At 33.4% G+C, this 13,293-nt stretch overlaps 1 protein-coding gene across 1 annotated transcript; it reads right to left on the reverse strand.

The window, feature by feature from the left end:
* Positions 1-3,228: 3,228 nt before the first annotated feature.
* Positions 3,229-12,673, reverse strand: LOC123661454. The gene is made up of 4 exons (XM_045596410.1): positions 12,604-12,673; positions 10,410-11,174; positions 4,753-4,983; positions 3,229-3,411 (listed from the first exon to the last, which is right to left on the reverse strand). The coding sequence occupies exons 2-4, from the start codon at positions 11,163-11,165 to the stop codon at positions 3,229-3,231; spliced, it is 1,170 nt and encodes a 389-aa protein (XP_045452366.1). The 5' UTR covers positions 11,166-11,174; positions 12,604-12,673.
* Positions 12,674-13,293: the final 620 nt, after the last annotated feature.

A 13,293-nucleotide genomic window follows, 5' to 3' on the forward strand; every position in this document is an offset into this window, starting at 1 on the left:
TCATGAAGAAGAACCTACCTGAACTTACACGTTAGTACTTAGTAGGTATAAATTGTACTTAGATCAAGAGTTTACGATACAAGAGAATCAGAAGGATTAAATATTGGGTGCAGAAAGAAAAGACAGACAGTACATATGTGTGGTAATTAGTCACATTAATACTAAAACACAATGCAAAATAGATTACAAGATATAAAATTATTACAAATATTTACTTTTAACCGCATTAGGATAGCAAAGCGACATGAACACGTTTTATACGAACGCTAGCTGTCACACCACTGTCATAAAAATGAAAATCGCGAATTGACAAGGTCACGCACACAAACATACGCCATGTGTTAAAGAACTAATGAAAGTATTCAGTTGTTTGTTTATTTCCACGGTGCTACATTAGAACTTTATGTATGGTATTTTTATTAGTTATTCCTGCCATATTTTAAACGTTTGTTATATTCAGGGCCTGTTTCACTAGTCGTGGATAACGCTATTTGACGGATGACGTTACAAATAAATTTTGACAGCGGGAGGTAGAATAGGCCATTAGGACCTGTTTCTCCTCAATTCATAAACAGCAACTTAAAGATTAATATATGCGAATAGAAACTTTTTACTGTCGGATACTGTCATTATATGTTTAGACTTGTGACTGTTAGAACACGCCTACGTCCTACTGGCTTATTCTACCTCCCACCGTGAAAGTCTAATTATATCGTCATCCGTCAAATAGCGTTATAGTCGTTAGCGTTAGTGTTGAGTGTTAAGTGTTATGTATAGCACGGTCTTCTACACAGGTCTTGCAACTACAGTTGTTGGCTACGTCGGCTTAATAGTTGCGTTTTTCTTGTCAATTTACGGCCGCCAGAGGCATGACGATAGATGAGTATGCTGTGCAACGAAGACAGAACAGCATTCTGTCTCTATTTCTATCACGCGTAACGCATTTATGTTTTAAAATCTAACCAATTACAATGAAACGTCACTCAATATAACCAATTACAATGAAGCGTCACTCAAGCGGCGTGCAAAGTGCGCACCGCACCACGTGACCGTACCCGTCGATAGCAGTGACGTACAGCGGCGTTGACGCGAACGAAAAGTTATACTATCGTACTAATCCCTCACCATGCATTTGGGCTCTGCTGCATGACCTGTATATAAGACCATGATAGAATAGTGATGTAAGATAAGTTTTCATCGTAAAATTAATAAATAAACATACCTACTTATATAATTAAAAATTGCCAAAACGGTGACCTAGTCGCCTGGCCGACGATGTGATATTACTCGTAATTTAATGGAAAGGGTTTTAATTATAGGTTATTATAAAAAGTAATTTGTAATGATAGCTCGATAAACCGAAATGAATGTTCAAAACCGGTGTCTTGATTCCGAGCTATTGTTAAATGTCCATTGCTAAACGTGTTTTAAAAATTACCTTCATTCGTTCTACGCGATTTATTCTTAGATATTATATTAACTAGGTAAGTGTCCTCCACGGATTTATTTGCGTTGAACTTTACAGATTTTTGATTATTATTAAATAAAATCAAATATTTTTTAATTCCAATAAGAGTCAATTATACCACTAGTTATGTGCACAGATAAAATCAAAAATAATTTTTTATCATCTGAGAAATAGCGTACTGCTTGTTATAAAAATTGTTGAAATTATAATGTTAAGTAAATATAACTTTATCTAATATATAAAAATCTCGTGTCCAAATGTTAGGGGCCAAACTCCTCCGAAACGGCTAGACCGATTCTTGTGAAAATTGTTGTGCATATTTAGTAGGAAGTAAACTATTTTTAAGCCCCGAGTTATAAGGATGGCCCACCCAAAAAAAAAATAATTTGTTTCATTTCTTTAGCACTTTTTTATATTTATTGCATTATGATGATTGATATGATTTGGCATTGAAAAATGCATATAATCCTAAATTTTCACCCTTCTACCACAAACTCCTTTTTTTAAATAGCGATTTTATATAAAAATAAAAACAAATAAGTATAACATCCCAACGCACTGTCGTTTGTTCATTAGGTAGTCAATTTAATGTCTATGTTATTAGGTAACAACCTGATGATATACTTTTTTTTAAATATGTTTATTGAACGTTATAATGTTAATGATTTTTGACAAAATTATGTAAGTATTCATTTTTATTTTACTATCATGGCTTGTTATATTTCTCTTAAAACAATATATTAAAAATATATTTTAAAATAATGCAATTGTTTTATTTAGAACACTAATAAATCAGGGAATACAAATAATGGGTAATCAAGTAATAAATAGTCAGTATTGCATAATTTTATTTGTGAACATTGTACGAATTAATTGTCTAATATTAATAATACTTCATTTTTTATTTCAACAAATTAACCTAATGGTTACAAAACAATCAAACATAAAATAACAAATAACAATATATCTACTAATATTTGCGTAAGTGCGTAAATTTACAAATAATAACAAACAACTAAAAAGCTTATGCCTACATGATCTATAGTGCTGCAATCAAAAAAAATATAATTATTATCAATATCAATAAATCACATAAATAACAATATAACGTATAATTATAAACTTAAAAAATACCCCAATAGTATAAAAAACGAGACATCCATTCACGAATTCTAAATTCTCACTAAGACACACAATTCTATCATTCCATTACGGTACGGTAAAAAACCGACCGATGGCGGGATAACCATCCAACTGCTGGCTTTGAAATACACAGGCCGAAGACGGGCAGCAGCGTCTTCGGTGCGACAAAGCCAGTACTGCGGTCACCAACCCGCCTGCCCAGCGTGGTGACTATGGGCAAAACACATGAGTTCACGTTATTTTTGGCGTAAACTTGTGGAGGCCTATGTCCAGCAGTGGACTGTATAGGCTGTAATGTATGTACGGTAAAAAAATTATTTACGGTATAAATGTATTGAAATCTCTTAAAGCTGACTCAATAAAAAAATTGTATATATGTATTATTCAAGTTTTCAATAATTAATAATTAATAAAATAATTAATTATTAATAAAGTATTTAATAAAAATAATTGTTGTTCTTTAAATCAAGTCAAGCATATTTTTTAATTGGCGGGAATCGGGAATGAAAAAAAAATATGCTAGAATAGAAACACTGTACATTCAGTAGCTAATACCTGTAATCGACAACCATAATTCCACCAAATTCTATTGTACTCTAGAATGGAAATTCTTAAATTCAAAGCAGCCCCATGTCTATGTAATCGTCGATAATGTCGTTAATCCTCTCCTTGTAGAGACTGCTCGGCAAGGCCATAAAATCATTCAAATCAATGTCCTTAGTGACCTTCGGCGCGTCTTCCTCTTGCACCGTGATGATGGGTAGCGCGAACGTGCTGATCAAAAGACCGAACGGCATCATCTGAAAATATAGAGATCAGCTCAAACCACTGGAAATTCTTTGAGTATCTGACCGATTCTTTTTATCTTTTGGGAAAAAACTACAAGAAGCGGGGAAGAGATGTTGGGCCAACCGTACCGATTAATCACCGTCATTTGTTGTCTATCTTACCAGACATTAGTGAAATCTTACCACTATGGCACTGATGGAAGCAATTGATTTGAGAGAAAAAAGAAACGAGATGTTATGGTAGTTTATGTCATAAAGAAAACCAGATGTAAATATGGAAATTTATGGGTATCATTTACTCATAAATTCCATGTTTAATTTTACATTTGAATAAAGAATTGTGTTTCTACGGAACTTCGTGTTTTGATTTGGTCTATATTTACGCTTTAGCCATAATTTCCTATGTAGGAAAGGATCAGAGCTTAATCCACCACGCTGCTAAAATGCGGGTTGGCGGATACATCTATATTTAAATAATTGTTAATAATTATAAGCCTAGACTCTAAGTACATTTCGAAAATAAGTATTTAAAATTACTTGACTAATTAAACGGTACTCAAATCAATCGTCAGCATAATAATGATTTATAATACAATATCATACAACTTTTTTTTTTACAATTCGATGCCTAAGTCATTGATAAACCAGTAATTTTTAGAGTTCTTTACAAAAAAATAAGCACATTGTATGTGTTTTTTACTGTCCTCAAGCACTTCTGTACCCAGCGTTTCATTCCCATGGGTATCTGATAGAGATCTCTTTTTAGAGATAAGGTCGCCCTTGCCAACTACCATTGTACTAATATTTTTAACCGACTTCAAAAAAGGAAGAGGTTACTGAATTCGACCGTATATATATATCGGGGATAACTTCGTCGTTTATGAACCGATTTTGATAATTCTTTATATTTTGGAAAAGAGATATCCCAAGTGTGATGTGTACCATGATAAGGAAAACAGGATCTGATGACGGAATCCCAGAGAAATCTAGGGAAACCTTCGAAATCGTAGTGACAACTAGTGCGTTTGATTATTTTTTTCGTCTACTTACGTTGTATTACTTGTCGTTGTATCTGTTTTTAAGTGCAATAAAAATATGACAAAAAAAAAACAACCATGGATATACATACGTTTTTATCATCCAAGATTTAAAAGTTTAACGTCGAGTTGCACGAAACAAAATTAAAATTTAAGTAGAGCTTAAACTAATTTAATCAGAAGAATTTCATACAATTCTTGCGATTAAATTAGTTTAATCACTACTTAAATTTTAATTTTTTTTCATGCAACGCGACGTAAGTAATTCAGTTAATTGTATGCAAAACAGATTATCATAATAAATACAATTCAATACCTTTTCTAGTTCATACTCGAAATCCTCCCTCGGGTAAATATCGTCAGGAGCGAGATTAAGTCTCTCGAGAGCAGCGCGCAATTCCTTGTAGTAATGTTCTACTGTTCTCTTGAAGTAATTCTTCCTGAAGTTCTTGTCGGAGCCCGTGAAGATGAAATACATCAAATCAAACATTGGATTGCTCTTGAATAAAGTCTGGTAGTCCACGGAGACGACGTCGTATTCACCATTCTGTTGGAAATAGGTTTAATTTCATTATTTTGACACTTGAGTTCACGCCATTTTTGGCGTAAACTTGTGGATGCCTATGTAAAGTAATGGACTGCGAAAGGCTGATATGATGATGATGATGATGATGATGAATTACTTTGAGGTTCAAATTTAAATTGATCATATTTTAAATAATACCTAATACTCAATGACACTTAATATTTTGAAGGTTAGCATAGCGAATTATAGAAAAATGTGATTGGATTTTATAAGTTTAATACAAATAATTACTTTATGATATTTACGTAACATGGGAAATGAAAATATTAGTTCTTTTTTTTGCGCGTTAGAGAAAAATTATGAGAGATCACTCACTATAGACGGCGCCACGGTTCGCTTAAACCGAAAATAAAAATCACCATATCAAAAATTTCGATCTAGCGGGTACATCGTTCTATAGCTTAATTGGCTAGAGCGCCGACACGGTCAGTCGGAGACGCGGGTTCGAGCCCCGCTGGAGCGGTCAATTTTTGATATGATATTCAAAAATGTTTAGAATTCCTAATGTAACACAAAAATAAAAAAAATCGTACATAATAAAATTATGAGAGTAAATTATTTACGATGCGCGCGCACATCGTCATGAGAAAACCGACACTCTGAAGTTAGCTAGTCAACGAAAAAGAAGTTAGCAACGTGAAGTTAGCTAGCCAATGAAGTATAACTTCTTACGTACTTTTTTAATTTTTGCAAAAATAAAATTATATAAATTTGTATTCTATTTTAACATTTTAATTATCATTATAATATGATGTTAATGTGATTATTGTAGTTGGCCCGCGTTATTAGCATTTTTTTTTAATTTACAATTATTTTTGTAATTGGGTAAGTATTTAGTTAATTTATTTATTGCCTAATCATTGCAATGCATTCACTAATTTTTTGGTGTGTAAAAAATTTGTATGGGTTTGTATCTGTTTAAGCTGTCTGTTATTTAAAAATATGTATTATCGAATAATTGTGTTGGTTCTGAAACAAAAAAAAAACTGTAAACATTGTTTTTATATGGCCAATACTAAAGTTTGTTCATGTGCGGGGATCGAATACCGCTAGCGCAACAGCCAGTACTGTGACCACTGCGTCAACTCGTCGACAAATAATTTAATTAATAAAATCTAGGGGACCAAATACTTTTAAACAAAGAAACTATTTTTACAAAATATTTTGTAATTATTTATGTGAAATAATTAGTTAATATAAATACACGGTAAAGAGGTTGAGTAAAATGATAGTTTACGCTTGGCAGCATCTAGCAATTCAAAGTTCTCGTAATGCCTCTCATTGACATAATTCTAGCCTTGACTTCGGGAACTGATTAAAATATCATTACTCTTATTAAGATGACATTTGTCAGGAAATTAAAGTTAGGTATATGGAAAACCTCAAACCTGGTGGTTGGAATCTTTTCGTTACGTGAAATGTGGTGACTGGCAATATGAACAAAAGACGGGTGTCTTTCCGCTTACATTAAATTAATATATTTTAATCAAAAGACCTAAATTAATTTAATTTGAATAATTTGATTAATTTGAATAATTTGATAATTAATTAATTAAATTTGACACCGAGTTGGCGCAACGGTTACAGCCATGGATTGTACCTGTTGCGCTGGCGGTTGCGGGTTCGATCCCCGCACATGACAAACATTTGTATTGGTCATACAGGTGTTTGCCGTGGTCTGGGTGTTTGTGCAGTCCTTGTGGGTCTCCCCACCGTGCCTCGGAGAGCACGTTAAGCCGTCGGTCCCGGTTGTTATCATGTACACCTGATAGCGATCGTTACTCATAGTAGGGAATATATCCGCCAACCCGCATCGGAGCAGCATAGTGGATTAAGCTCTAATTCTTCTCCTACATGGGGAAAGAGGCCTATGCCCAGTAGTGGGATATTACAGGCTGAAGCGTAATTCAAAGTAGTCGTAGTGTGTTCGTGGAGTTTTTATTAGCAACTATTAAAAAAGTAACATTGCAAAATTACAAAGTGATTTATTTTAGGGTTAAAGATTGGGAATACTTTCATCGTCATTCATCATTTCAGCCTATCGCAGTCCACTTCTGGACATTGGCCTCCATAAGTTCGTGCCAAAAATGGCGTGAACACATGTGTTTTGTCCATAGTCACCACGCTGAGCTGGCGGGTTGGTGACCGCAGGGCTGACTTTGTCGCACCGAAGACGCTGCTGCCCGTCTTCGGCCTGTTTATTTCAAAGCCAGCAGTTGGATGGTTATTCCGCCACCGGTCGGCTTTTTGAGTTCCAAGGTGGTAGCGGAACTGTGTTATCCCTTAGTCGCCTCTTACGACACCCACGGGAAGAGAGGGGGTGGCTATATTCTTACTGCCGTACCCACACAGCAAACACACACGTCTTTAACATCGCTGATATATCGGTAGTACAATGACAGTTGCGAAAAGATCCGTAGAATCAAAAAGAGTTCTGTATCCGTAAAAGTTTGAAAACTTAAATTAAAACGATAAATATTGCGTTTTCTGAATATTTCTTTGTGTATTAAGAAATATGAATTAATACATGTAAATTAATTAAAAAAAATTATGAATAAATTTCAAAAGATGGCGGTTAAATGATAGTTTGTATTGTACTTGGTTAGTGATCCAAGTGCACGACACAGTTAGATTTAATTGTATAGCGATTTTCCAATTGTCCTAAACTCCTTTATCCTGTCTATGACGGCTTGGATGTCTTCCTTGTGGTTATTTTCAAACTACTCATGGCCAATTTTCCACAAATCCCTCTGTTATAACAACTGAAGATAAACTTATAATAAGGCATTAAAAAGAAAAATAAGCTTATAATAATATTGTACGTATTAAAATAATAGGTATTCGACTTTGTTTGAAAGGAATCAAATTGGTCAAATCGGTAATCCAAACCACCAATTACTAAAACTAATGGTTTCTGTTCAGTTAGAATTCAGTATCTGTGACCGTGATGTCGTCCAAGTACGTAATTATTGTCTGTACCCGCAACTTTATTAAACATGTCAATTTTTGTCCTCTTTCAGACGAAAATCGTATTTAATTTTTGGATAAAAAATAGTCTTGCGGTGTATATACTGAAAACGTGCAAAGTTGCATTAAAATTCGTTCCGTTGTTACGATCTATGTAGTTCGCACCCAAGTATAGTCAAAAAGTAACCCGAACGTGCTGTTAATGCGTCGTATATGACAAATATGCACATAATAATTGTGTTTGCCAGCAAACGAAAAAAAAACCGACTTCAATTACATCGACAAGTAATACAACGTAGGTAGACGAAAAAATAGTCAAGTAAATACGCATTATCAAAGATTACTCCAAAACTTGCAATCAGATCTCGATGAAATTTAAATGTGACCACATGATAAATTTCGGATTTCGATTAAATTAAAAATTATCTAAATCGATAGACCCAGTAAAAAGTTGTTCGGATTTTCGAGGGGTTCCCTCGATTTCTCTGGAATCCCATCATCAAATCCTGGTTTCCTTATAATAATATCACACTCAAGATATCTCCTTTCAAACAAAAAAAGAATGATCAAAATCGGTTCATAAACGACGTAGTTATTCCCGAACATACATATATATATGGTCGAATTTAGTCACTCCTCCTTTTTTGAAGTCGGTTAAATAATAATGTTGCCGTTATTAAAATAATGCGTGCTTCAACAGTTAATAATCATTTTAATTTAGACAACGCGTATTTCTGTATAAAAAAAATATCGTTTAATCATTTATTTGCTTGGAAATAAAGAACCAAGGTCGAAAATGAATTCAAAACCAAATAAACACAATTAATCAAAAATTCTATTTAGTTTAAGACTTTTACTATATGACTTACATCGTTGTCAACACAAACAACTTTTGATAAAAATCTTAATTTTATCAGAAAGAACAAATAATTTGAAAACATGTAAGTAAATAAATAATCTTTGATAAATTCCTAAAATCATAAACAATATATGTGCATTTACTATTATAAGTTAAATTTAGATATTGTACAAAAAATTATTACGTAAAATTATTTAAAAGTGAGAAATTTTTGCAATGTAGGTTTATATTTACATAACTATTAACATAAATGAGGTAGGACACGGAACTAAATAATATCAAAATCTGGAGCAGCCCGACTGGGGACTTCCCCACTTCGAATACTTATTCGACCTTACAGAAAATCACAGCTAAATAATACTGCTTCGGCAACGTGCTTGCGATGCTTCTGGTGTTGTTGCGCTCGTCTATAATTTTCGATTTTTTCAGATTTTTCGTTAAAAAATACTGCTTTGTAGATAAAAATAACAATAATATGACAAAGTTATGGATGAGACACTGTCGTTACAAAGTTTAGTAAGGGATGCGATTTGATGTGAATTGATTTAAAGTAGGTATTGCGACCGATTGCAAAAAGTCAAAAAATGTATTTATAAGGAATAGTGACTTTGGACAGCATTTTTTGGATACCTTGGTTAGGGTATCTACATGTTTAACGTGATTTTTAAACTGGAATAACTTTTTTAATAATAAGCCGATTAACATGAAACAAACAAAGCTTAAAACTAAATGTTAAGTGAAGCTTACTAAAATATAGTAGTGAAAACCCCATCTAAATCAGATAAGCCGTTCGTAAGATTAGCGTGCACAAACATATTACATTTATATTTTTATGATATGTATTGTTATAACGACATCGGATAAAATACACGCTTAGGTAAGAAAGAATCTTTATGATGGGAAGATTTTATCTACGTCATCACATCATCATCATCACATTAGCCTATCGCAGTCCACTGCTGGGCATAGGCCTCCACAAGTTCGCGCCAAAAATGGCGTGAACTCGTATGTTTTGCCCATAGTCCCTACGCTGGGCAGCTGCCCGTCTTCGCCTGTGTATTTCAAAACCAGAGGTTGGATGGTTATCCCGCCAATGGTCGTCTTTCCAAATTCCAAGGTGGTAGAGGAACTGTGTTATCCCTTAGTCGCCTCTTAAGACACCCACGGTAAGAGAGGGGGTGGCTATATTCTTTATTGCCGTAGCCACACAGCTTATCTACGTGAAAATTCAAATATTTAATTAGTTTCTATGCATAAAATAAATATTTTGTAGTCTTCTGATAACAATATTGTCAATAGAGTTATATATACATATATATCAATGACTCTCTTATCAACTATTTACAAGGAAGTTGACGCTGGAAAGCGTAATAAATTTACAGCAGGTACATGTATTAGCACCAGTTCCTAACCTTGTCTTTACTTGGTTTTCCTTTAATATTCACAAAATAATTCAGAAGATTTCTTTATAATCAATATACTATAGTCTCAGAGATACTAGAATATTAACATTAACTGGCCGTGTCAAATCGTAAGCTAATTAATTTAAATGTGTACTCACATCAAGCTTCCTATGCAGCAAGTTGCTGGGTCTGTAGTCACCGTGGACTATCACAGGACGTCTGATGGGGTTTAAGAAACCTCTAAACACATCATATTCTGTCATTTCTTTACAAAACTTCTCTATTTTCTCTTTATTTTCCGGCCTCGTTACTTCTATAGTGTTTTTTATCGAATTCTTTAATAAGTCCAACCTAATAGATATGTATGCATTAAACTCAAGACTTTTGTTATTTTCAAAGTCCTTTGGATCATCTATTGACCAGGCGATAGACAAAGCATGTAGTTTTGCTAAATTTTGAATACTTTTGGACGCATATTTCCAGTCTATTGATTCAAACCGGTTAAACGCTTGATAACCTTTTGACGTCATATCCTCTAAAATCAGTACTTCTTTACAGTATTTGTCGTTGCTTGCATAGAACTTAGGCGTGACAAGTCTGTGTTCTGATGAGACCATGTTCCGTTCTTCTATCGCTTCATAGGTCTTTAATAATTTCTTGTAGAAGAAATCTTCTATTTCAAAAATAATGAAACTTGCCGCGGACCTGATCTTTTCTCCCAGAGCTGCCAATTTAACGAAGAGCTTCAGGTCATCTTTCCCTGGTGCTGAAATGGTGACATGGTGGAGGTAGCTGGTGTAATTTGCGCCCCCACTGGAAACGGACTTGATTTTTATTTGGCATTCATCGTATCGATTCGCTTTTGCAATTTCATCAAGCATCTTGTTAATTACTTCGATGCTATCGTCACACATTTTTAAGATCTGAAAATAAAGTAAGAGATTTAACATTTTCAACTACAAATTTTGACCTTTTTGAAATAAACTAGACGCCGAAACGCGATATTTTAGTTCTTTAGATGTGATATGGTACTAATGAAAAGTACAAACTAAACATTTTTACTTTGGTCGTTAGGTCGGCGCCGATTTGCCCGTTTATTCATTTGATCACTTCGGCTTTCATTCGGCAAAGATTGGTAAATTGTGCTTATAAGAAAACAATGACACATATGCTCATACTTATCCGAATTGGTGTGAAGGATTTTTATGTTTTTTTTTTTTTGCGTATATTTAGTACATACGAAAATAGGTTGTAGAGGGCATTCAATACCACCAAGTGATAAAGGTGCCTTGAATTTCTTTTCGTTATCATTGATATATATTTTTTTCATTTCTTTGCCAATTCAACTAGTGTTTGTATAGATAAATTATTTTGGTCACCGTTGGTGCAGCTGTTTACTTTGAATATTCTAATTATTTTTCTTTTAGTTTTTCAGTTATTTTTATAATTTAATTTTTTTAATAAACATTTAATGGAATAAGAATAATTTATAAACATATTTTTATAACGTAAAGTAAATACGCATTATTTGCGATAGCTCAAAATGCAATTGTTAAATCTTAATTAAATTTAAATAGGACCACAAGTTGAAAAACCCAGTCAAAAGTTCTGAGGTAACATATTAAAAAAAATCGCTTAAAAGTGAAAGTATTCATTATTCATCATTCATTAATTTAAAAAAATATATCTAATATTAATAAATAATAAATAAATAAATTTAATTAAACCATATATTTATATTTATTACATTGTTTTGATGTTAACATATTAAAAAAGTTTTTATTTTAATAAAGATAAAACAGACAATATCTTTATTATTAAAAATATTATCTAGTAATAAATACTTATAGGAATCAGCAATAATTAATCAAAACTATACATGGGTATTTTGGTTTATAGTTATACTTTATTGCTAACTAGCTGTGCCCTGGATGGAATTTAACAAAAGAGCAATTGCTCAGTTCGCAGAGTTACAAAATAAATAAATTTCTAAAATAAAAGTAGCCTAAGTTACTCCCGTCAAAATCGGTCCAGCCGTTTCAGAGATTAGCCGGAACAAACAGACTGACAGACAGATAGACAGACAGACAGATAAAAATTGTAAAAAATATTATTTTGGTATATGTACCGTGTACATCCATATGCATTTAGTAAAAAGCGGTTATTTTAATATTACAAACAGACACTCCAATTTTATTTATTTGTATATAGATATATAGATAATTTTCATTATAATTACTAAGTATATTATAATTATTATTAATTTTTTATCAAACGAAGCAAAATTTATTGATTAAGGTTTATTTACAGCCTCTTTAGTTTTTTCTAAGAAAATGATTAAATAAAACTTACAAATGAAAATTGAAGAAAGTATAAAGTTTTCTGAAAGCGGAGCGACTGCACACAGCATCTGTCAACCTTGAACTAAGCGCACCTTAGTCCCATATCTATCGCTAAACGTTTGCGAGATAATATAAGCTATTATGTAACAATATATGCACAGTATTCTTTAGTCATTACGCTCCAACCTGTAGTATCCACTCGGCATAGGCCTCTTTCCCCATGAAGGAGAAGGATCAGAGCTTAATCCACCACGCTGCTCCAATGCGGGTTGGCGGATATATTCTCTACTATGAGTAACGATCGCTATCAGGTGTACATGATAACAACCGGGACCGACGGCTTAACGTGCTCTCCGAGGCACGATGGGGAGACCCACAAGGACTGCACAAACACCCAGACCACGGCAAACACCTGTATGGCCAATACAAATGTTTGTCATGTGCGGGGATCGAACCGGTACAATCCATGACTGTAGCCGTTGCGCCAACGCGGCGCCAGTCATTGCTGTTCATTAAAATAGCAACAGCAGCGTTATTCATTGAATAGGAAATGCATGTATATATTCAATGAAATCCACTGAGACCATTAATCATAGTATTATTTACGATCTGTGATAACACACATTTATTTAATTGATTTAATTTTTTAATTGACCTTTAACTGAGGTAGGGCACAGCAGGCATTTCCTGCGCAAAATAT

The sequence above is a fragment of the Melitaea cinxia genome, chromosome 17, assembly GCF_905220565.1.
Source record: "Melitaea cinxia chromosome 17, ilMelCinx1.1, whole genome shotgun sequence".
Taxonomy (NCBI): domain Eukaryota; kingdom Metazoa; phylum Arthropoda; class Insecta; order Lepidoptera; family Nymphalidae; genus Melitaea; species Melitaea cinxia.